Below are 24354 nucleotides of genomic sequence, written 5' to 3' on the forward strand. Positions count from 1 at the left end.
TTAAATGTAATTATAAACAGGTAGCACGTGTACGTGAGATAGCAGGATTGAGATGATGTTCACTGCTTAGTGCTAAACGAAAGTACTCATCCTTTTTTTAATAGCTGATGAAACCACAAATATACTATAGAAACTCTGGAGTATGCAGAATGAAAGTAGTACAAAATAAAAGTGACTTTTTCTGTGTGATGTTCAGAGTAACATATGGATGAATAATTATTTATATTTGATATATGTATAATACTTGGGTATTTTAAGGTGTTAATTGACTGCTTCGATTAACGGAAGAGAAGAAAGGTCTATAAAAAAAACAACACAAAACAAAACAAGTTTAGTTTCTAAATACACAGTAACCTGGGGAGCCCACCCCCCGATATAGCACTGGCCAATCTTATTAGTCATATTTATATTGATGGATTATTTCAGCCAATGACAAGGGACCACAAACAAGCGTGGGCGGGTTCCTTTAGCAAGGCGTATAAAAAAAAGGGGGCTGGGTTTTACCAGTACAGTAGAGTCCGTTGTTTTGATGACAATAGATGTCTTTGCGATAGTCGACGATTTGTAGCAACCGTAACCAGATTATATATATTTTCACGACGTTAGGTAGCTCGTTGCTGCTTTTCTGATCGAGTCGCTCTGAAAAAGGCGGCTTGATCTCGCTAATAACGGTCGCTTTGTAAATTAGGTCGGAAGGGATGCCGCTGCAGACAGACTCCGACGGACGCCAAGAGTCTTTGGATGTAATCTCATCGCACTTAATCGGCAAGAGCAGCTTTTCTATAAACTTAAAAAGCCTCAGAATAACTCATTCTCGACCGAGTGTTTGTGTAAGATGCTTAAGCTCGAGTGCGAACTAAAGGCTGTTCTGTGAAGTCAGGAGCGCAATTGTCAGTAAGCTAACTTAGCTACCGTTAGCTGGTCACCCACAGAGCGCGGTTCGGTTATCTTCAGCACCCTGCTGGTCACAGAGGGGCAAGTATCTACCGAGACAGCTCACTGCTCGATTTTGGACCGTCTGTTTTCGGCCAGTGTCGAAAAATACTGCCTGGTAAGTGATTTATATGGGAACCAGGAAGACGGCTTGTCAACTAAATGTAGAGCAGAGTGGGGGAGGGGCAGCTGCTTCTGTTTTGATCTGCAAGTTGTCCTCTAGGGGCGCTGCAGCCCCCTCTCTGCTAAATAACACCATTGTTTATCTGCTTGTCGCTGATGTGTAACTCGCTGTGTAATGACTTTATAAGGCGGGCACTGTGCAGGCATGTTAACTCCAAGTTATCGTTTCCTTAAGAGACCTGTTGTGAATGCAAGCTAAACAGCATGTGTATGTTTATCTTTATGGGTCTTGCAGACTACAATGAAGCTGTTGGAAAACTCCAGCTTTGAAGCTCTCAGCTCCCGGCTGTGTGTTGAAACAGGGGAGTCCCGCATACTTGGCAGGTAAGACTTTCATTTCTACTTTTTTTTTTCTCCCCCATTTAGAATGATCAGTGAAATGAGTAGATGCGACCAAATAATGTAGGAATTCAGAGGATATTAAAAAATGCATAAACTATAAAGTCCTCAGTATTAAAAATGCACCAGGTGGTGTAAGTGGTGTAAGTAAACATGATTTGGGTTAGGTGTGCTGGTGACTCACGGGTTAAAAAAATGGCACAGGGTCTGTTTGTGGACATGTAGGCAACATTTCAGACAGGTGACTGGTCCCTTGAGAACGTTTTGGGTATTAACTGAATTTTTTTTTTTTTAGGGCTTTCTGCTGCACTTGAATGCCACACAAACTTCAGTTGCAGTGCTTGTAGTTTCTGCATATTTAAGACGTGCTACCATAGCTCACCTGATTGTGATGCATGCAGAGTTTATTTCACAAGATGAGTAACAAATTCTTCTGTGCAGGTTTTACGAGGTTGCACTTCTAAAGTTGAACCAATAAACTTTGCAGGCTTGCAGTGTAAGCAAAAGTTTTCCTCATACAGGAGAGATCTACCACTGATGTCATGAAAATGAGTGGTAGATGGTGCGAGAGGTGCGGCTGGCTCACAGTTCATGTACACTCCTCATAAGCGGGGTAGTAGAGCAAACAGCCACCTGGGTGTTATGCAACATCATGGTAACTCTTTACCTCAGACGGCCTAAACTCAGAGCCTGCAGTGAAGGTTAATTTATAACTGACAGCTTGGGAAACTGTAAGATATATCGGCGTGTTGTCGATTATGCAAAGCCTCCAGCGGGGCCCGAGGATACGGTGACAGTGTGGTTACATAAAGAGCAGTGGGCTGTGTGTGGAGTTATGCAGCTCGGTCTGCTGTTCTGTCTTTCTGGGGTGTGTGGGCGGTGGTTGTGACCTCGTGACGCAGATCACGGTGTCCTCTCACAGCGCGCTGTGGTTATTTCTGAGACTGTTGTGAAGTGTTTTTTAGCAGATGTATACATGCACACATACACTACATAGTATCAGGACTGTGCTGGTGAAGCAGCTGCAAAGGCTGCTTAGTGGATTTGGAGACAGCTCATCATAGCAGACTTTAGCTGAGAATTAACTGAACAGGCTTCCAGCGCGGATTATGGTATTTTCATGCAGGCAAGAAAAATAAAATAAAACCATAGTCAATTTATTCAGAGGGTGCATAAATTACCTGAAAGAAGGCAGCTGGTGTTCTGTGTGAAGATTGTGTTTCCTACTGAAAACAGGAAAGTAAGGCAGTAAATAAGTAGGCCTGAATTGGTAATACAGTAATAATGAAATGCATATATGTCTTTACTCTTTTCTACTCTGAGCACTCAAAGTGCTCTATACAAGATGTGAAATTCACCTATTTACACACACATTAATAGAAAACACTAAATTCAAGCGTTTTCTATCTGAGGTTAGATAACATTCACACAAAGATCAACGCATCAGGATGATCTCTTTAACTGTTATACCTCTGGTCTCTACTGGCGTAATAATGGGTTTGTGTTTTTCATGAGTTTTTACTTGAATTCAGGTGAGATTCAGCTACGTTTTCAAAGTGTGCTTATTTGCTTTGAGTTGGTTTTTATTTCAGTGAACTGAAATGTTTCTTTATGCCTAGTTTTAAGTTTAGTTGTGAGTGTGTGAGTGAGACCAGGGCAGTTATTTCCACCATGAGGTCCCTATAATTAGCCTTGTCAGCCTTGGCGAGGGTCTTAGCACTCAAGTGTATCCTCCAAGTGACACAACCTTTGCTCTTGTATAACCTCTTGGTGAGAGGGTGCAAAATAAACAACTGCACAGCAGTCTGCTGCTCTGCTCTCATATATCTCAGCAGCATGTGACCTAGAAACATGAAAGAGCACGCAGGAAACGTTAGCCACGACTTGTCAGGCACTCCTGCAGATATGGCTCCGGTGAAAGGAACAGGCTGTCTTGTTGAACGTGTAATAGCTTGTAGATATTTAGAGTTAAGTTATGTGTTGATAGTTATTAATTCCCAACTATCCTAAAACAAACGTACCTACATTGCAGTTTAATGAAACGACAACAACAAAAAATGGAGTCCTTCCCATTTCAGAAAAGGTGTTTGTGTATTTGGCATTAAAGGCGGTGATCATGGAGAACACATTTGATAGAAATCAGAGTTTTCAGGTTGTTTTGGCTTTTTGATGAACAGATCCAGAACATATTACACACAGATGAATGAAACAGATCAATAAAGCTTTCTGTCATTACACTACTGATTTTGATTTGGCTCTGGTTAAACCCTTTTTGGTTGGGTGCCAGTAATTTCTCTATGTAAAGAAAGTCTTTATCAAAGGTTTCTTGGAACAACATTTGTTTGTGTTCATTAATTTAATTTCAGGGGGGGCGGGTTAAAATGAATTTCATCAAAATGTCCTGGAGTGGCCCATCTGTTATGCAATCATGTGTTTAATCCTGCTGGGATATTAAAATAGTTTCCAGTGATTCGGCCGCACCCTCCCATCGTCATGTTTACATCGTCCAGCTCTTAAATGTTTTTCGCCTCTTTCTGCCCCGCAGGATCGAGAGCTACTCCTGCAAGATGGCAGGAGACGATAAACACATGTTCAAGCAGTTCTGCCAGGAGGGGGAGCCGCATGTCCTGGAGGCCCTCTCCCCTCCTCAGTCCACCAGCGCCACCAGCCCTTCACAGTGAGTACTGCAGGCCAGGTTCAGCATGTTTGGAAGATGAAGAAATTGAATACTTTCTTTGTTTTTTTTTTTGTTGTTTTTTTTTTTAAAAACAAAGAACAAAAACCATGATGTTCATTTCTGTGCAGGCTGGGGAAAAGCAGCGAGGACGGAGAAAACCCTCTGAGCGACAAGTGTTGCAGGAAGACTCTTTTCTATCTCATCACCACGCTCAACGAGTCCTTCAGGCCGGACTATGACTTCAGCGCCGCGCGAGCTCACGAGTTCAGCCGAGAGCCCAGCCTCAACTGGGTCAGGATGCCGTTCCGAAGCGAAACTTGTTCTCTGCAATGAGAAAAAACAATTTGCTTCAAAGATTGCTTTTCTTTTTCTGTCCAGGTGGCTAACGCAGTGAACAGCAGTCTGTTCTCAGCAGTGGGAGAAGAGTTTAACTCTTTGGGACCCGAGCTGTGGAACGCTATCGACCAGGAGATCAACCTGCAGGGCTGTGACATTTACAGGTAGGTGCTGAGAACAGTTAACGCTGCAGAGCGAACCATGTGGTGTGGAATAAATCTGTTTTAAGCTTGAATATCTTTTTTTAGCTACAACCCAGATCTGGACTCGGACCCTTTTGGTGAAGAGGGGAGTCTCTGGTCCTTCAACTACTTCTTCTACAACAAGAAACTGAAGAGGATTGTATTCTTCACATGTCGCTCCGTCAGGTCAGCAGCTATAAGCCTACTGCTCACCTCTACAGACTCTTAACAACTCGCACATCGTGTTTCCCACAGATTTGTGTGTGTGCAGCCAAATCAATTATGAAATGACAACATTAGTAAGTTTCAAAACTCCTCCGTCCTTTGGACATTCTCAAGCTACACAGTCTCGTGCTGCAGCTGCCGACAGGTGGCCTTCTTGAGCTTAGTGTAGCACCAATGAACCAGGTTTCCACCTGCTTCACGTTCTGGTTGGAGCACACGCATATCAGATCTACAGAGCAACAGGATGGCTGTTTCCACTCTGCAGCACAAAACTGTAGAGTCGCAGTACATCTGACTGTTGGTCTCATCAATCAAGCAGAAAAGAGGAAATAAAAGTAAAATGCAAAAATGGTTTGCCAAGCCTTCGTACAGCCAGACCAAGCCAAATTCATTATTAGGCAACAGTCAAATCCCTCCACTTGTTCCAGTTTTTTTTTTTTTTTCTTTGCCTGTCCCATTTGGTTCTTTAGCCGTCAGAATTGTTGTCTGAAGACCAACAAGGATACCCAATGGATTTATTTTGCCAAATGGATCATCGTGGCATTGCCGTATTGGTCCATTTGATCGGCCTTTGTTTTTATTATTTATTTTATTTTCAGTTGTTACAGATGGGACAGACATGAGTGAGGGATAGGAAAGGGAGAAAAGAGGAAAGAAAAGGAAAAACAGAAGGGGAGAGGGACAGTGAGAAGGGGGGGGGGGGGAAGTCTCCTGGATCACCTGTTGAGAGAAAAAGAATAGAAAACAAGCAAAAAACCAAAGCAACATACTAAACACAACACCATTGCATTAATCTAGCTAAGTGTAAACAGCAGTAAATACTAAATATTCAATGTTGTTGTGCAGCACGCAGGACAGACAGCGCACAATGTGCTTTGAAGTAGCAGCCAAGAAAGGTGTAATTTAAGTCTACGAACAGTGAACACCCGTGTGCACACCTGTGTGGATCAGCGCGCTTGTATTCAAATGGTTTCCACATGTAATGGTCTGCAAGAGGATGTAGAGAGCCATAGCCCCGTCCCCCAGGGCATGAAGCAGGCATGGAGGAGATCCAGGCCCCAGAGTGCGAGAGCTCAAGGAGGACCACCAGAGGGGCATCCGTGCCACCCTCATGGGAAGGGCTGAGGATCCCCAGACGAGGCGTCACCCAGTAGCCACCGAGCAGAAGCTAGAGGGGGCTGCACCGGCGTGCCCGCCGGCTCTGCCGGCAGCCAGCTGTGCCAGAATGAACTGAGGTGCAGGCCCGGAGGCCCGAGGGCCCCCCGCACCCCGGAGGAGGCCTGACCGAGCAACAGGCGCCAGGCCCCGCCAGGTAGCCACCGGGAGTGAGCTGGTACATACCTGAGCGCCCAGCCCCGGACACCAAGAACCACCAATGCACCGACCCCTGAGGGCATCAGTCACCGGCAGGGAGTGTGGTGAGGGGAGATAGGCCTGCGAGTTCCCAGAGAGGTGGAGTGTAAGACCCGACCTGACATATAGACACAGACAAACAGGCACACACAAACATGCATTCCCACCCTCATGCACACATATACAAACACTCAGCACTCACCCAACGTAACTTGTTCCAGTTAAAGTATCCCAGGTTGAATGCACACATAGTGACACAAGGGGGTCTGATCGTGATAATCTTTCTGCAGCGTCCTGAGCGGTTATGGCCGCGGCACCCTCGACAATGAGCTGGACATGGAGCTGGACGATGAAGAGGAAATGGATGGCTTCACTGAGGACAGGTGAGACTGCTTATTGAACGCCGGGTTTCCTTTACTGTAATATGTGCTGTGCAGTACTTGTTTTTTCTATAAATAAATGTGTCACTTAAATTATTTTTCTCTTCTCCCAGCTGCCCCAGAGCTCTGTGTGTGTAACCGCCTCAGCCAAAGAGTGTCCAGGCTTCTCCAGTGTCCATCCCCCCCGCCTCTTCCTCGCCATTTATTTGCTGCCTTGTCCAAAGCCATTTTCCACCTTCAGACTAATGCATGTTTGATGCCTTCTCTTGCCGGTGGTAAACTTTGTGTTGTGGCAGGGTTTTATTTGTATTGTTTTTAGTTAAATAGTCCTGTGTCAGCATAAAACTCTTTCATTTCATTTTCCAGTATTTTGTTTTTTGTTTTCCGGGATCCTGAGCTCTGAGCCCATACAGCCACATATGGACTTCTCCACTCCTGCCACATTTCCAAAGAGACCACTTCACGGACACTTAAGAGGTCTTGTTGTGGACAAGTGGCTCAAAAAGACTAAAAGCAAGTTTCTTGCAGATGATGTCACAGAGAGGAGTCCAGAAACACCAGCATAATTGAAAACTGACGAGGACAAAAACAGAGCTGGGTCCGTTTAAGACAGGACACACACACACACAAAAATCCAGCCGAGGCTGCCTGACTGACTGATAAGCTGAGAGCTCTGTTTCCTCATCTGTTGTTGCTTTTTACGTGTGACAGTGACGTTACTGTGAGAACTCTTGAAATCTAAAAATGTTGCATTTATTACTGACTGTATTCTTTAAATCTCCACGGCCAAGGAGAATTATACTCCTGGCGTCTGAGTTGCAGCTTAGAAAACATATCAGCTTTTATCAGATAGTTTCACTGTTGTCTAATTTTTTTTTTTTAATTGTCTCCAATTAATCCCTGTTCATTCCTGAATGTGTTGACAGTGTTTTTCTTTGCTCATTACCCCAGTGCAAAGACTTCATTGAAAAGTGAATGTATAGTAGAAAAAACATGCCGCAGAAAATTGTTTTTAGATGAGCTCTTCGTGTTCCTGAAAAGTACTTAGGAGTTGTGAGTCTTTTATCGACTGCCCTGTGCTTCGTTTGATCAGCAAATATATTAAAGATGTGAATAAATTGGTGTTTGTCTTTGAAACGCAGCAACCTAATGAAAGTTATTTTGACTCTGAAATAATTGAAAGTTTAAAACAAACCTTTATTGGAAATAAAACTGATACAGTACAGACATCACCACACAGTATATGATCAGTTCCCTTGCTTTGAGTTTAAGGTAAAAGCTGTAAACCTTGGTGCTGCAGTGTCTGGTGGCCGCACGCTTCATCCACTTCCTGTTTGTGTAAAAAGACCTTGCACCAGAACATCTCAGAGGCACTCTCAGACCAGGATGGTTTGCAGTCAAGATTCAAGCACCTCATCACTTTTTTTTTTTTGGCCACTTGCAGAACTTGTAAAAGGAATACAAGGTTTAAAAGTGACACGTGCATAGATCCATTAGCAAGTTCAAGGAATTAAAGAAGGTCAAAATCACAGGGAGACTCTCAGATTGAACTGCACGGTCCTCCAAGATGCCCAGAACAGGTTGGTTAAGGCGGAGGATCAAGTTATACCTAAACAGCCGAAATTACATTAGGACCATATTTCTGCTATTCCTCATAGCCAAGTGGTTCATGAGTAATGACTTCATATAAACGTGGCACCTCTTTGAAGGTTTATTTAAGAGGACTGAGATGCCAGAAAGGCTGTCAAAAACTAAAAAGCTTATGGGCGGGGTTTGCAACATCAGTGACCGTGTGTTAATACAAAACAGGTCTATAAGCAAAATTTTAATAAAGACCATAATGCATCGTTTAGGAAAAAATGTTGCAGTTTGAAATACTGTTATTAAAACTGAGCTGTGTACTGAAATAATGCTGCAGGGTTCATTTTCCAGAGGCTAGAGAAGGGAAAATTTGTAGTGCATCAACACCATTTGGCTCAACAATATACAAGTACAGGCTCAAGGTCGTTAAAAAATAGGATTTCATACTTTACCACATTTTAATACGGCACCATCAGGTTGTAGTGTGAGAAATACCAATGGTGTAGCTTATGAAACAGAAATTATACATAACAGATAAACCCCTCCCCCCAAAATAAAAGTGTTGACCATGAGAACATTATTGTACAGTAACAGCTTGGAACCATTCCTTTAACAACACTGCTTGTAATCCCTTTGTGTCCCAACATAGATGAACTTGTATGGCAAAAAAGGACAGCTGCACCATGTATGGACATCCTCGTGGGGTTTATGATACGATATAATGTAACATGATATGATGAGAAGTATGTCATGTCAATGATGATAGTCTGGTGCCGTACTCCAAAATACTTGCTCCTTAAGCTGGTCTCTGTTATTCCTGGTCTCTGTTCAGGAGAAGGACTGGCTCCATTGTGACAGCGTGCCAACACTCTTCTCCAAATTTGTCCTAAAATAAAATAAAAAAAAAATAAAAATAATGCTGTTCCATCCCAGCGGTGCTGAAGGTAGTCAGGCCATTAACGGCAAAGGAATGGGCTATCTGAGTCCGGCTCTGGAGGTCATCCATTCAAGGCCTTGACATAACCTGAAAAACAGGAAATCAAAGATGAGAATCAGCAGAACTTTTTCAATGCCTTCAAATGTAATGAGAACCCACGATGGACCATGTGGCCCAAAGCCACAGACTGAATAAAAGATGGGTGTAGCTGCCATGATGTCACACTCTGGTTTGTGCAGCTCTGTTATGAAACTTTGAGTTGAGAGTTTCAGCTGTTGTGACCGTTTTTGAAAGTGAATGTGACATGCAGGTTTAAATTTCTTCAGCAGGGGTTTCACTTTTCAGACCTCAAAGCTGCATCCCTCTTTTATACTGTGTACTCCTGTAGAGCACTCCTAATTTGGAAGAGTCAAAGATACCCATCTGTTTTCACAGCTTTAGACAACTTCAAGTAACTTTAAGAGAAGCCAAATTGGATACATTGCAGAGTTGTCCTTCTTCATGTTTCACAAAGCAGAAAATCGTTCATGTCAGACACTTTCACACAGCTGGAAACACCCTGTGTTGTTCTTGTGTTGGATATTTATGTTCTCACTAACTCCCCCTGTTGTCTTACTGCACTTAATGTGTGCCTGTTTTTACCCTTATACACAAACAGCAGTGGGTCATATTTATTTTTAAAGCAGAACTCTGCCACTGATGGCTGCACAAAGCCTCCTGAGGCCTCAGGGCTTAAAGTAAGCAGATGCAGTGACATCTGGTGGCTCACAAGCCTCACAGCCCTGCAGGACAACTTAACACTAATTTTACTGGATAAATGTCCTCATAAGTATGTGGTGTTGGTGTCACTATACTGGAGCACCAAAGCTTGTTGAAAAGTTGTCTGAACATAATATAGAGTTTCAGTTTGTTCCAATAAACATAAAAAACAAACAAGCAAACAAAAACCCCCCCAAAAAACAAGCAGAACAAATAAAACAGCCTAGCGATAAAAAAACAAAACAAAAATCCTGGAACAGTAGCTTTTAGGTGCCGGGTTAAATCTGATAAAGGAGAAAACGAAGATAAAAACACTTCATCTAAGGTTTGTATGGAGAGCTGCAGTTTCTGCTTGTTTGGGCCACATCCGCCTCTCAGAAAACAATTACAGATAGAACAACAGAGACAAAAAACATCTGCATTCCCCGTTTTCTTTTATTGCTCACCGCTTTCATTTTAAAAAACTAATAAGATCAGTTAGAAACATCTGTGTATTAATTGAGATCTGGTTTGCAGCTGGATGAGGGTGAGATATCATCATCTAACCCCTACATTAATTAAAAGTCTGCACACCCTGTCACTCTGCATTTCCTGCTTGTGAAGAATGAGCAGATCTCTCTTACCCCTCTCCCGTAAGTGCACAGCAGGACTGTATGTGCCAGGGGTGGTCTTTGATGGAGCTCAGGGTGAGGTATTTAGAGATCTCTGCTGCAGACATACAGTCCTTCATATCCTGCTTATTGGCGAATATCAACACAGCTGCTTTCCGCAGGTCCTGAGGGAGAACAATGAAAGCACAACCTTAGTCGCTGCCACTTTTTGAACCACAAACTCTAAACAATGCTGGTGGAGGAAAAGCCTGGCCATCGTCCTGCGTTATCGTCATATATGGTCATACTAGGAAGAGTGTTATGTGTTACCTCATGGGCCAGCATCCTGTAGAGCTCCTCTTTAGAGATAGCCAGCCTCTCTCGGTCTGTGCTGTCCACCACCAGAATGATGAACTGGGGGGAAAAAAAAAGTCCATGCTAAGTGACCTCTTTTCAAAAGGCACAGCAACAAAATGCAACACAGCGGGTGGGCATTTCCGAGGCTGAAACCCTCACAATGGGAAGTGGTGAGTGCTATGCAAATATCCCCTCTTGAATAAGAAAAATTGTCTCTGTATGACAAAATGCCAAAGGCATGTTAATTTGGAAGAGATGTGAGACACACCATCAAAACTAAGGCAACAACCACCAGAAGATGACACAGACCAACACATTATTCAACATGAAAGTGACTTGGAGCACAAACTGTTATGTGACCATTTGACTTTACAATCAAAATATACATACAAGCTACTCCAGTAACTGCAGAGCTGCAGTAAAGTCTACAGCATCAGTTTAGCCACTGTTTGATACAAACACACCTGAATGTTACAGTAGTTTAACTCACCTTTCCATAATAATCAGTCACATAATTAATCTCATAGGGTTTCCTTTTTGCATCCTTAATTCCTGGAATTCACATATTTCAATTACTTTTTTAAACCTATCAATATTCACGTTATATTAATGTGAAAGTGAAAAGCAGGTTCTTAGATTTGAAGTTTTTTTTCCAAAAAATATACTGAGTTTACTAACAAATACATTATTTCATTAACAGCTCCTAAATAATTAATTTACTAGCAGTCTGAGGTTTAAAAAAAAAAAAAAAAAAAAATCAATAACTGACCGTTAATATATTCCCAATAAAAGCAGTCAATAAAAATGCTGAATACTGCCTCTTAGAATTCCCAGAAACCCCGACATGGGGTGGTTTACATTATGCCAACTCTCGCTTCTCCCACAACCTAGGAACTGCTCCGAATCAGCCATCATCATCACCTTGATCCACCTTGAGGAATGAGGGAAAGGTTGGATTCTGGAGCAGCTTAAAGCAAGGACACCCAGGTGTATAATCATGTCTTATATCAGGCGACATGATGTATTAATGCTGCACCTCCACATAAAGAACAAAGTTTGCCATCGGGGGAGGAGCTGAAGATTGACAGCTTTACTTCCTCCACGCTCACATGTCTTTTTTTGGATCTCTAACACATCACAAAGAGGATATGAGAGAGAGGGCGAGAGAGAGATGCAAGTGAATATGTGAGGAGACATTTTAGGATAATGGAATGCTCCCACAGAAAGCATAGGGAACAATGAGGAATTGAGCTTTGTATTCAAATCATGAAGCAGCCAAAATGGATATAAACCTTTAGTGAATATTGTAAAGAGCGGTCTTTAAGTTCTCATACACATCTGCCTCTGCTGTTTGTCTTTTTACTGTGGCAGCTGACCCCTTTGCTTCTCAGACCGGCTCCTTTGTGAATAGGGTGACCTTTGACTTGGGCGGCCTATGCTGCCGTCTGTGCTCCGAGCAAACACCAGCTGCTGTGCTCAGGGAGAAAACTGTGCTCAACAATACATGGCTACTGTCGAGTGTGAAAGACTCTGCAAGGTGTTTCTCACCTCTGTATTGGAGTAGTAGGTGTTCCAGGAGGATCTGAGAGACTCCTGCCCACCTATGTCCCACATTAAAAAGTGGGTGTTCTTCACCACTATTTCTTCCACATTGCTTCCGATGGTGGGAGAAGTATGGACCACCTCGTTCATTAGACTGAATAAAACAGAAATGCAAAGTGGGTTTGTGTTTTTCCAACTTTAAAAGCATTCAGGAAGGAAGGTTCAAACTGAAAAAAGTACTTACAATTGGTAGAGGATAGTGGTTTTCCCTGCATTATCTAGTCCCACAATGATCACCTTGTGCTCTGGAAAACAAAAAAAACAAAACAAAAAAAACAACTCAGAAATTAATTTGAAAGTATACAGTTTGAAACAAAAACTGGATCAAGCTCACAAAAAGCAATCACACCAAAAAATAAAAACCTCAAAAACTTACTTCCTACCTCGTGTCTTCCTGACCTACTTTTCCCAAATAAACAAACAAACCTAGACCTACACTAAACTCCTCTCATTCATATAACAAGCTAGAACATAGAACAACAATGAGGGTTTGAGGCTGGTGCGAGACAGGCAAACATGGTGGGCCAAATGCAGAATTGGAGGAACATGTAGATACTAAAATATTTCAGGCCAGTGTTTTAACTTCTTGCCCTTGCGAGGCCTCCGGCTGAGAGGAAGGAAGGAAGTCTGGCCAAAGGGCATCGCAGCTCTGAGGGTTTTGATGAACTACATTGGCTTTCCAAACATTTTACATGTATATTGCTTCCTTTACAAGAAGCAACATTACACGGTTTTTCCTGCATATATTAAAAAATAAATAAATAAATAAAAATGTTGGCACCCACCAAAGAGGTTTTGGTTTAGCTTTTTTGGTTTTGTTTTTTTTACAGTTTAACTATCAACAAAAATTCAAATAGATGTCACCACACAGGGAAAAATACGCGTATGATGTCCAGAGAAAGGAAACATTTATTCCTAGAATGCACTAAAGAATTAAAATTCGGCAAAAATAACACAAAGGGATTCATACACCAAGAAGAATCACTTCTTGTGTCTCCAACCACATCTCTAGTAATACAATTACATGGTGATGATGACATAGATTCAACTCCTAGTCTGAGTCCCAACAATTTCACACAAACCACACAGCAGTCTCCTTAAGTAAGTAAAACTTGACACTGGGAATAGTTTAATCCAGAATTGGGTAACAATGAAAGTAGGTATTTGCCACTCTTAGGGCCAGGCAGTAAGTAAGCAATATAACACATGCTAAAGAGCACAAAAAAATAATTCCCTATCAGATGACAAATGATGACTGGAATCAAACAGAAAATACAAATTCTATCTGTAAATATAACCACATCCTTCATTAATGATTTACACTTCCTATTCCTCATTATTAAGAAAAATAACACTCACTTACAGTAAGGGGGAAAAAAAAAAACAGAAAGTTGAAGCTGTACAGTTAATGAATACTTGACACTGCATTGGAGGACATTTGGCAAACCCACATTGAATACTTTAATACAGAGGACCAAAACTACCTAAAAATCAATAATTTGAAATTTGTTTAGATATTCTTATTACCCGAGAGCTTATTTTGGTACTTCTTTCGACATGTATACATTTCTTTACTGTTCCAAGATGCAAGTGATGAGGAAAGGAGTAAACCTTTTGTCTGTTTAATATATATTTTCTGGGTTGAATTGTATTTTTTCTCAAATTCTGTCCTCCATAGTTTAAAACTCGAAATTACACGATAATGTTGGTTATCCAGCTTGGTAACCTATCATAAACGGGAGCAAAATAGTAGTTAGACTAGTTCCATTGTTTTAAGTGGACACTTGGAGCCACAACTGAATAATTATATTTACAGTAAACATCTTTCCAGAAAGTCAAGGAAAAGTTATGTAAGGGCGACGTGTCCTGGACAGTGAGCCAAAGCTGATTGACAACACTGTGAACATACCCCGGTAGGTTCTTAAGGTAATTATATCGGTTGATAAACAGATTAACAGTTACGATGTTGGGTGGCGTCATGCGGGTGGAGAGTAGTACCCTGGTTTACAAGATAAATAAAGACAGTTCAGATGGCAGTGCTTAAGTAAAAATAAATAATTAAAATAGATGTGTGGGGAGATAATTCTGCCATATGCTATTGTGGCACCTCAGCTGCCCTCTTCATGCTAACGGGCTAACAGTTCGCCTTATCCCCGGTTGAGGAGCCGGCGGGAGATAAGTGAGCTGCAAAAACCGACACCCACCTTGGTTACAAAAGAAGCTCCACAGTTTGGCGAGTATGAGGCCCATTGTTAGGGATAAATGCCGATGTCCGTCCCTCTGTGGATAGAGCGACTTTCTCCACTCTGTGGTCCGCACCGTGCAGTCCGCGGCTGGCTGCTTCTAGCTAACACTAGCTCAAAGAGCTCTGGTCTACAAAACACCTCAGCGACCTTTTCAATGCAAACTCCATCTAAAACATCTAAGCCATGAAGCTAAAACCAGATCTAAAACAATACCGGGATGAGTTATTATTGTGTAGGTGTAAGTAAAGCCTAAAGCCCCCACAAGAAGTACAAATAATCCCTGTGTGTACAGAGCAGCTGTGTAGTCCCCGTGAGTATCTACTCCTCTCTTCTTCTGCCCGTTAGCTGCCAGTTGTCCGGTGAAAAAAGCAATCCCGACTGCTCAGTTATCTTCCGGTTACGTGATGACGTTTACGCATCGTGGCATGTTTGTCTTTTAAATCTCCAGTTTCTGCTTCTTCTTCTTTTTTTCTTTTTTTTTTAGGAATGGTTCTTATCAATGAAGCCAAGCCGCTAACACTTCAGTTCCACCTTTATTTGCTTCTAAATTATATTGCCTATAACTATAAAATTCCTAAGGAAAAGGAGTTTAGCCAACATTTAAAACAAAAAGTTTTATGTTTAAATGTCATAATTTTAAATGTTTTACTATTTTGATAAAGTTTTTACTTGTTAGGTTTTTATAAATAAATTTTTATGATGGATATATTATTTTATAACTTGCTTTACTGTTTAAACACAACAAAAAAGACAAAGATTTATGCACACACACACGTACACACGCACACACACACATGCAAAACATGCAAATAAACTTTATTTTTTTATTATTTATAATTGTTTATTTATTTATTGAAAATGCTGTTTTCTTTTTGGTGGATTTATTCTTGAGCATATTCTTCGCACAATTTTTTGTTTCTTTTTATTTAGAATTTATTTAGATTTTTTTAAATATATCTATTCTGTTTAATTAAAGAGAAAAATCAATAAAAAAAATTAAAAAGAAAGACAATTTGTGTCACGTGGCCTATGATGTATGCGGAAGTACTTGCAAGAAGAATGCCAAAACAATCCGGTGGACTCCACGCTGCACAGAAGTGAGTAACGAAATACAATTAAAAGCACATTTACAATGAAATCAGACCTGGAGCGGAAAGAGAATTTAACAGTCAATGTATTAAATAAATTTTAAGAAGCGGACTTGTTGAATGTTACAGAGTCGTTTAAGTGATACGATCTTTCATATACTTGGAGAAATTGCCTGATCTAGCGATAACATTTTGGTCTGTACAACAGGTATCGCTGAATTGTTGGCCTCTTTAGGTTTCCACATTAATCCAGTGGCGGTGATAATCAAGATGTCCATCTGACACGTGTTGCTTTCCTGCTTTCCTTTCCACAGTCTGAAGCCTTGTTAAACAGAGGAAATGTCGATTTTCCCACGAATTTCCCTGAAGCCTGAAGTGACTGAATATCTTAAGAGTGTCTTCTTAAACAAGGAGGTAAGAAGACTTCACATGCACTTCTTGGGATCGCTGTCTTCCCTTTCAAATGAAAAGATAACTCACTGAGGGAGTAGTTAGGATGCTACAAGTCGTCATTTATCGGCGTGTGCTTTCATTTAGCTGTTACAGTATATTTTCTGCAAATCTCTCTCCGCATAACAGTCACGAAAACCATTTGAGAGTTACAAAACGGTTACATGTGACTTTCTAACAAGAAATATTAAGTAATCTTTAACAGAAGTCCTGCTCCCTTAAACACTGATGGGTTCTCTCGTTCATTTGTTTTTTACAAATCATTCATATTACATTTCTGTTGTATGCAGTCAGGCATTGAAAGAGCTCAGGAAACATTCTGGATACTGATTCTGAAAAACTAGTTAATTTATTCATTACTTCTAGGCTGGACTATTGTAATTCATTGTTACTGGGTTGATCTGAAAGCTCCCTAAAAGTCTCCTGGCACAACAAAGAAGCATCATATTACTCCTATGTTGGCATCTCTTCATTGGCTCCCTGTTAAATCCAGAAAATGAATTTAAAGTCCTTTTCCTCACATACAAAGCCTTTAATAATCAGGTGCCGTCATCTCTTAAAGATCTCATAGTAACTTATTATCCTAACGGAGCTCTTCATTCTCAGACTGCGGGCTTACTTGGGGTTTCTAAAAGTAGAATGGGAGGCAGAACCTTCAGCCATCAGGCCCCCTTCCTGTGGAACCAGCTTCCAGTTTGGGTTCAGGGAATAGACACCCTCTGTGCTTTTAATATAGTTAAAGTATAGAGGTAGTTAGGGTTGGATCAGGTGACCCTGTCATTAGATTTTTGTCTATGCTCTTAGTCTGTATTTTGCAGAAAAGCACTTTATAAGTACCAGTCTGTTTACCATCTACAAACAGTTCTTTTGTGTTACTTCATCAACATAAAGGCACACTGTATGCTTTTTATTACCTAACCCTTCTATTTTATTAGGTTTTAACGGCGGTGGGTCATCAGGAGGCAGAGCATCGTTTCCACAAGCTGCTCTCATGTCTGTCTCACCCACCTTCATACACCTGCGTACGAGCCAGCACCCATCTCGCCCCCCTTGAGGAGATCAGGCAGCAGCTGGCAGAAGAGCTGAGGAAGGTGAGTCTCTGTCTGGTAACAGAATGTAGAGGGCGTAAGAAAACCCACACAATGGGCTTCGGTATTTGGTTGCAGTGTGTTGGAGTCATGCTTATTTAGTTTGTCATTGTTTTTCTAGCAGCTGATGTGCAGCTCGTCAGCAGAGGAAGTCTCTGTGCAGATTCTGCCACACCCACGAATTGCGGATGTGCTGATCCTTCCTGTTGAAGGTCCGAGGTATGCGAGGAATGCTTCAGATAACTCTTAATCTGCTCTGTAGAGGTCGCACTCAGCACCACTTGGGCCTCTGAGGTTCTCCAACATCCAAGTGGAACAGCAACAACACAGGAAATATTTCTGATAACAAAGGAACAACAAACACACCCTCAGATAGCTGCCAACAAACTGTCAGTCAAAGAGAAGAACGGCATTTTTGTGCGTGTATCCTCTGTAACCGTGTGATCGTTCTTTGTCCTGTACTCTCAGACCTGTGAAGCAGCTCGGCTCAGAGGTGGTGGTGGGCGCTCAGTGTGGCGGCGCCGTACTGAGAGGCGCTCACGTCTTCGCCCCGGGGATCCTCGGCAGCCCCAAATGTAAGACTTAAAAACAGTAGAAGTGAAGTGAGGCTGTGAATACTTAGAGCAGTGGTGTCTTTGTTTTCTTCACCTGCTCTGTGATTTGGAAGCACGTTTTACTTTTTGCCAAAGTATCTTCATTTGTTCCAAGTGTTGATTATCTTCCTTAAACCGAACCGTGTGCTGTTTTGTTTTCTTGTTAGACATGAAGGCGGGGGATTTGGTGTCCGTCTTCTCTGACCTGGAGGGCAAGTGCACCCGAGGAGCCACCAGCTTCCAGGGGAAAAAGGTATTTGTGGGTAATGGAGTAGCCGAAATGGACCGCTCCACTATCTTCTGCACAGATGAGCCTGCCAGGTAAGTAAACACTGTCTTTTTTAATTCCATATTCAGACCGTTCCACAGTTTCACTCCATGAGCAGAAACACAAAAGCTTTTTCTAGTACGGACCTTCCCTGTTTTGAAGTTAGAAAAACCCCTTAAATTATAACTTCCTTCTTTCAAAATAAACATACTCTGAATATTACCTGGCAGTTCTTTATTTTTTGCTTTGAATAGGATTTGTTTTAAATAATTTATGGTCTCTAAAGACCTCTTGTATGTTTTGAAATGCTATGTTGAAAATCCCTTGCTCTTTTTTAAAAGCACCTTGGACAATGTGGATAGAAACTTTAAATTTACTCTTCATCTTAGAAACGTGTTAGCTGATTAGTTGTCGTCTTTTTTTCTTTCAGAGGTATCGGTATCCGAATGGTGGAGCCGCTTTACAGAAGTCCGTCCTTTGATGGTGTTTTACCTAGCCTAGCGTTCCTGCAGGTATTTTTTATTAGAGCCGCAGTGAGCTAAAGTCGGTGTAATAAACTAGAACCGCATTGGACCTTTATTAAAGTGGACCTATAATTCTGATTTCCAAAATAATCCGTATTTTCTGTTATAACTGGCTTTGTTGTAGCCCCTCAATTTATCCTATGGCTCAGATAAACTGTCCTGTATTGTTCTGGAACAGCTGCACCTTGCAAACAGATGGTTTGAGCAGCAGGTGGATCAGGAGTCTGATAGGATATCCGCTCTTTATGACATCATACTGATCCAAGAATTTAAAAAACTGCCTAAAACATTCCTACAGAATGACAGACAATGTAGAATAACGTATTAGGTCCATTTTAAAAAGAGCAGCAGTGAGGTTTCAGTCTGAATCAACCAGGAACTGTATTGTATACATGTTATGTCCACATCACTGCCCATACTGAAGCGAATCCATGTTGCGCAGAACCTCCCGTCTGTGGTTGTGGGACACGTGCTCGGACCTCGCCCTGGGGAGCGCATCCTGGATATGTGCGCTGCGCCTGGAGGGAAGACCTGCCACATTGCTGCGCTCATGGGAGATCAGGTTCTTGTGTCCAGATGCGATCATCATTAATATTCAGAGTATTTTTGTTTTTTTTAATGCAGTGATTTGACTGGTCCATGTGGATGGTATGTTGCCCATGAACTAGAATGAATTTGACACCAGTGATTTAGATCTAGGTCTCAAGCAACACTTTACATTAACTGTTAACATAGAAAATGATCCAAGTGGAATTTAAGTACATTTAAGGTCAGCATCTGTACCCCACCAAAGGGGCCCACCACCACCCCACTGGGAGGCTGGTCTGTGTCCAGCCTGGAGGAGAGGGCGGACAACAACACGTTCATCTTTGTGTAATAAAATTAGTGATCAGATTGTGTCCTTGTTAGCATTTACTTGATTTAACTAAAACGTCTCCTGAGATAAAATCAAGCAGTCTAGGATTGTAATTTGTGAAATTTCCTTCCTTTTTAAGTTGTTTCTAATATATTTTTTTCCTCCGACACAGGGAGAGGTCGTAGCCTTGGACAGGATCCGGAATAAGATCGACCGCATTCGTCAAAATGCACAAATGTTGCATTTGCAAAGCGTGAAGGCGCACTGCTTTAACAGCACTCTGTCTGTGAGCAGTGACCCAGCACAGGAAACTGAAGGTACAGTCCAGAGTTTATCTATGATGTAAATCTCCGGGGTTCATAATAAATAGGTAGCAGCTCAGTGTCTGTGTTTCCCAGGACCTCCGTTCCCTCCGGAGAGTTTCGACCGGGTTCTGCTCGATGCTCCCTGCAGTGGCCTCGGACAGAGACCCAACATGGGCAGCACCTGGAGCCTCAAAGAGATCTGCTCCTACCAGCCACTGCAGCGCAAGTTATTTCATGCTGTAGGTTTTACTTCACACACATAAACCACGTTTTATCATCTTAACATCACAGCAGTACTAGCGTTCTTTAACCTGCAGGTGGCAGCATTGGATAGAAATTCCACTGCAGCTTGATCACAGCTCAGATTTACTTGTTTAACGTCACTGTGAGGTTTGAAGCTCACTTCTCAGGCTTATGTGCAGTTTTACAAGTCTGTTCAAAAGTGCGCAGAGAAAGCAAACTGTCATTTCAAATTTCTGCGAATAACCTTTCGAGACCTGATCATTTTCTGTGATTTCGATTTAAAAAGTTCAATTGAATTCAATTTTATTTATGTAGCACCAAATCACAATAACAGTCGTCTCAAGGTGCTTTATATTGTAAGGTAAAGACCCAACACTGATACAGAGAACACAGAGAAAACCCCAACAATCACTTGCATGGAAACCAGCGCAGAGGACATGCTTCGTTAGAGCTTCATCAGTGTTTCCTATTCCTATTTTATTTACCATTAGAACACAGAAACCACATCAAATATTTAGAAAATGAAGATGAAGCATTTTAAGAAAAATATGAGGTCACTTTGAATTTGATGGCAGCAGCGTGTCTCAAAAAAGTTGGAGGAGGCCGTGTTTACCGCTGTGTGGCATCCCCTCTTCTTGTAGCAGCAGCCTATAAACATCTGGGAAGTGAGGAGAGCAGCTGCTGGAATTTTGGGAAAAGAATGTTGCCCCATTCTCGTCTGATATAGGATTCTAGCTGCTCAACAGTCCTGGATCTTCGTTGTCGTATTTTGTGTTTCATCATGTGCCAAGTATTTATAGCTGGTGAAAGGTGCAGGCCACTTCACTAGTCAGAGAATCTTCTACTATGAAGCCGTGCTGTTGGAATAGATGCAGTGTGCAGTTTAACAATGTTTTGCTGAAATTTGCAAGGCCTTCCCTGAAAAAGACGGTTTGGAGCAAAATACCTGCATATATCTTTCACCACTGATGTGGCCTTTCCACGTGTGCAAGCTGCCAATTCACTAATGCACCACTACACCAAGAAAGGCAGTCTTTTGAACTGAATGCACACCCAGAATGTGATAAATGATGAGTATTAGAGATAATAGATCTGGTGTGTTTTCCCTTCAGTGACCATAACAGGCAATACTTTTGGAAGCAAATGTTAAAAAGCTGTGAAGATGAATCTTAAATACTTTAAATTTGGGCCTTTTAAACACGACAGTCTGTGGGAATTTCCACAGTTTTGGAGCTAGCCTCAAGTGGCCACAAGAGGATCTGTAATTTATTTGGTACTTAATTTTAAACCCTGGAGGTTACCTCTAAAAAAGAGCAGCAAAAAATGAACTGAAACCAAATAGTTTTGGTCCAGTGCTTCTAAAACTCACTAAAAAGTTAATAAAACCACGATTACACCGACTATAAAGCGAGTACATGAATACGTAGCTATCTGTGTCTCTGCAGGCGGTGCGGCTGCTGAAGAAAGGTGGTGTTTTGGTGTACAGCACCTGCACAGTGACTCTAGCAGAGAATGAGGAGCAGGTAGCTTGGGCCCTTGACACCTTCCCCTGCCTCTCACTTGTGCCACAGGTAAAGCACTTGAGCCACATGGACGTGACTGCAAATGTAAAAATCACAAAGTGAAACCTTTTTTTTTGTTTTTCAGGAGCCCCACATCGGTGCTGAAGGCATGCCTGGAGCCGGCCTTCCACCTGAGCAGCTGCGCCTCCTCCAGAGGTTCAGTCCCGAGCTGAGCTGGGAGCAGACGGAAATTACAGCCCCGCTCCCCTGCAGAGCCGACAGCGACACTATCGGCTTCTTTATCGCTAAGTTCCTGAAAAACTAACCCGAGGGCTCGCGCTCTCGCACGGGGCTCATATGAGACAGCAAAACGGGAACAATAGTGTTTATATTACGACACTCTGTGTGCTTTGACGGGCCAGTGTTGACAAAGAGCTCCCTGCGCTGTTTACAGCATCTGCCTCTTAACAGCTGCTCTCTAAAACCGTGGGCCATATAGGGATAAGCTTTATAAACACCAGGGGAGGGTTGGATGGAAGAGGGTGGTGGTTGGGGGGCACGTGGCGACGGAGTCTGGATGAGTAACGGCAAATGCAGCAGAAGCAGCGCTACGGTTGCTATAACAACAGTGACGACACAGCTGCCATGGTGACGGATTCGCTGGAGAATGGATCAGGAAGTAGGTGTAGAAAGAGGCCATGAGAGGAATTAACAATTTAGTGTCTTTGCAGCGCTGGAGACGACTGGGACATTTAATTAGGACTTCTGGAGCCTGCAGGAAAGAGGAGACGCATGTGTTTGGCTCAGTCTCTGCATTCATCAGAAGGAAATGTTGCTCAGTTTTTCAGAATAAGAGCACATTTAAAGGGAGGCTGTTTCTGTTTTTGGAAGTGGTTAAGAGTAAAGATGTGAGAGGAAAAAGAGATGTTATTAAAATGATGACTTCCAGGATATTTAGACCTTTTTTTAATTTGTTTTTTACTAATAAAATAAGAGTTAATTTAGATAATTCCTTAAAAACAAGATGCCAAAATAGTCCAGAGGTTTTTTCATGATGGTAGAGTTTACTCCTAGAAGACCTTTGCATATGATCTCAAACCATTTGTCAATTGTTGTCTAAATTCCTTTTAACTAATTGTATTTAGCAGAGATTAAAAAGAATTTTAGCTAATTTTTTTTCCTTTTTCTCTTTTGTTATTTATTCCTTTTTATGCAAGCAAAACACAAATCGTCTTATATTTGAACATTTAGTCAACACATCCCAGACAAACGTCACGCACTGACATTCAAAAAAATACCGCCACCCCTCATTTCTTTATATTTTGCTAGAAAAACAGGTGCATAGAATATTACTATACAGGACAAAAAACTGCTAAAGAGCTTGATAGCCCAAAAATAGATAATTTTCTGGGCTTCAGAGCTCTTCTTTGGATGTTTGCTGCTTGTGTTTCATTCTCTGTAAGATCATCCCAAACTGCTTCATTGATGTTGAGGTCTGGGCCATGACTGATAGTGTTCCATTGTGTCTTTTATCCAGGTATTTTTTTTATTGCATTGGTAATAATTTGGATGCATTGCTCAATCAGACCTGTTACCACTGATTTTAAGCTAAGTTCTTGCATAACTTGGCATACCTCAAATTAAATGTTCTCCCTGTTTGCTTTCCTAATCATTGGCTTCTTGACAGCCATCGATTGTTTTTGCCTAAATATACAATTTAGTTGCTTCTTTTCTCTGTTGTATGTTGTACAACACTGGCTCGTCTCTTCAGTTAGGTGCCTTTTGTGCTTAAATTACTAATTAAAATGGTTTGTTAGACAGAAAAGGCTTAAAATGTTACAGAAACATCTGGCACTTTTTCATATTCATTAGAATATTTGGGGTCTAGATATTTGGTGCGATGAAAATCGACATTCAATGGCATCTTATTTCTCTGTGTGATCTTATGATCTTCAATTTTTCAAAGCTTTCCGATGTTCCCATAATGAAAGGCTTGGTAAAATAATTGATTCTCCACTTCCACTTCATATCTGCTCACACACATTATAGTGTGTTACATATTGCTACATGTTCACACGTGCTTATGGTTGCCAAATATAGGAACTAATTTATTCAGTGCAAATTTAAAATGGATGTCCAATAAATCCGCAGCCTGTGTGCAATTTATAGATCCGTGCCAGCAGTGCACCGACATCTGTCCCGTTCTTCTGACACGCAGTATTTTGAGGACCTTCACTATGACCTCAGCTCAATCCCCTTTCCTGGGAATAACATCAGACTCTTATCAGTCCACGCACACATCTGTCTGCGCTGCACTTCACCTCCCTGCATCTAAGCTGCATGTGAGTGCGGACTCGCTGCACCACTGAAGATTTGTTTTTCCCCGATTTCACATTAAAATTCAAGATCAAATATGCCTCATCTCCGAGTTTGTCTGTTATGAAGGCAGCTGTGAGTGTGTGTCGAGGCAGCTTCCTATATTAGAATCATCCCCTCAGCATTGTCATTCATGTCGGGGTTGTCATGACAACTCAGGAGGCAGGCCGGTGAGTCTACCTCAATTTTTTAGTGGAGTTTCAGATGACTATTTATAGACGCACCGTTTCCCTCCTCTGTCTGGGTCTTCTGCTGACACAAACATCAAAACGGTCTCCCACTGCGTCAGTCGTTTGTTTCCAACTTTATTCTTCGTATTTATGCAATATGTACACATGTACACTGTTATAAAATCTGTAGTGCTACCAATGTAGCATAGAA

At 41.7% G+C, this 24354-nt stretch overlaps 3 protein-coding genes across 5 annotated transcripts; 2 read left to right on the forward strand and 1 right to left on the reverse strand.

Moving 5' to 3' along the window:
- The first annotated feature begins 505 nt into the window (after nucleotides 1-505).
- Nucleotides 506-7745, forward strand: maf1b (MAF1 homolog, negative regulator of RNA polymerase III b). The gene is made up of 8 exons (XM_026179805.2): nucleotides 506-1051; nucleotides 1352-1440; nucleotides 4001-4132; nucleotides 4261-4423; nucleotides 4511-4632; nucleotides 4717-4836; nucleotides 6519-6611; nucleotides 6722-7745. Exons 2-8 carry the CDS (start codon nucleotides 1358-1360, stop codon nucleotides 6744-6746), a joined length of 738 nt encoding a protein of 245 aa, XP_026035590.1. The 5' UTR covers nucleotides 506-1051; nucleotides 1352-1357; the 3' UTR covers nucleotides 6747-7745.
- A 39-nt stretch (nucleotides 7746-7784) lies between these two features.
- arl8 (ADP-ribosylation factor-like 8) lies at nucleotides 7785-15041 on the reverse strand. The gene is made up of 6 exons (XM_026179808.2): nucleotides 14639-15041; nucleotides 12619-12679; nucleotides 12381-12528; nucleotides 10806-10889; nucleotides 10509-10660; nucleotides 7785-9213 (listed from the first exon to the last, which is right to left on the reverse strand). Exons 1-6 carry the CDS (start codon nucleotides 14682-14684, stop codon nucleotides 9165-9167), a joined length of 540 nt encoding a protein of 179 aa, XP_026035593.1. The 5' UTR covers nucleotides 14685-15041; the 3' UTR covers nucleotides 7785-9164.
- A 651-nt stretch (nucleotides 15042-15692) lies between these two features.
- Nucleotides 15693-22768, forward strand: nsun6 (NOP2/Sun RNA methyltransferase 6). 3 transcript variants are annotated; one of them, XM_026180191.2, is made up of 12 exons: nucleotides 15693-15777; nucleotides 16083-16182; nucleotides 17154-17309; nucleotides 17428-17525; nucleotides 17775-17881; nucleotides 18067-18220; nucleotides 18598-18679; nucleotides 19134-19253; nucleotides 19720-19864; nucleotides 19946-20091; nucleotides 21541-21666; nucleotides 21743-22768. In XM_026180191.2, the coding sequence occupies exons 2-12, from the start codon at nucleotides 16108-16110 to the stop codon at nucleotides 21920-21922; spliced, it is 1389 nt and encodes a 462-aa protein (XP_026035976.1). In that variant the 5' UTR covers nucleotides 15693-15777; nucleotides 16083-16107; the 3' UTR covers nucleotides 21923-22768. The 3 variants fall into 3 exon arrangements, with proteins under 3 accessions (XP_026035976.1, XP_026035978.1, XP_026035977.1); XM_026180193.2 differs by having other exon boundaries at nucleotides 17431-17525; XM_026180192.2 differs by lacking the exon at nucleotides 15693-15777 and adding an exon at nucleotides 15928-15976.
- Nucleotides 22769-24354: the final 1586 nt, after the last annotated feature.

Source organism: Astatotilapia calliptera, chromosome 9 (genome assembly GCF_964374335.1).
Source record: "Astatotilapia calliptera chromosome 9, fAstCal68.1, whole genome shotgun sequence".
Classification (NCBI taxonomy): domain Eukaryota; kingdom Metazoa; phylum Chordata; class Actinopteri; order Cichliformes; family Cichlidae; genus Astatotilapia; species Astatotilapia calliptera.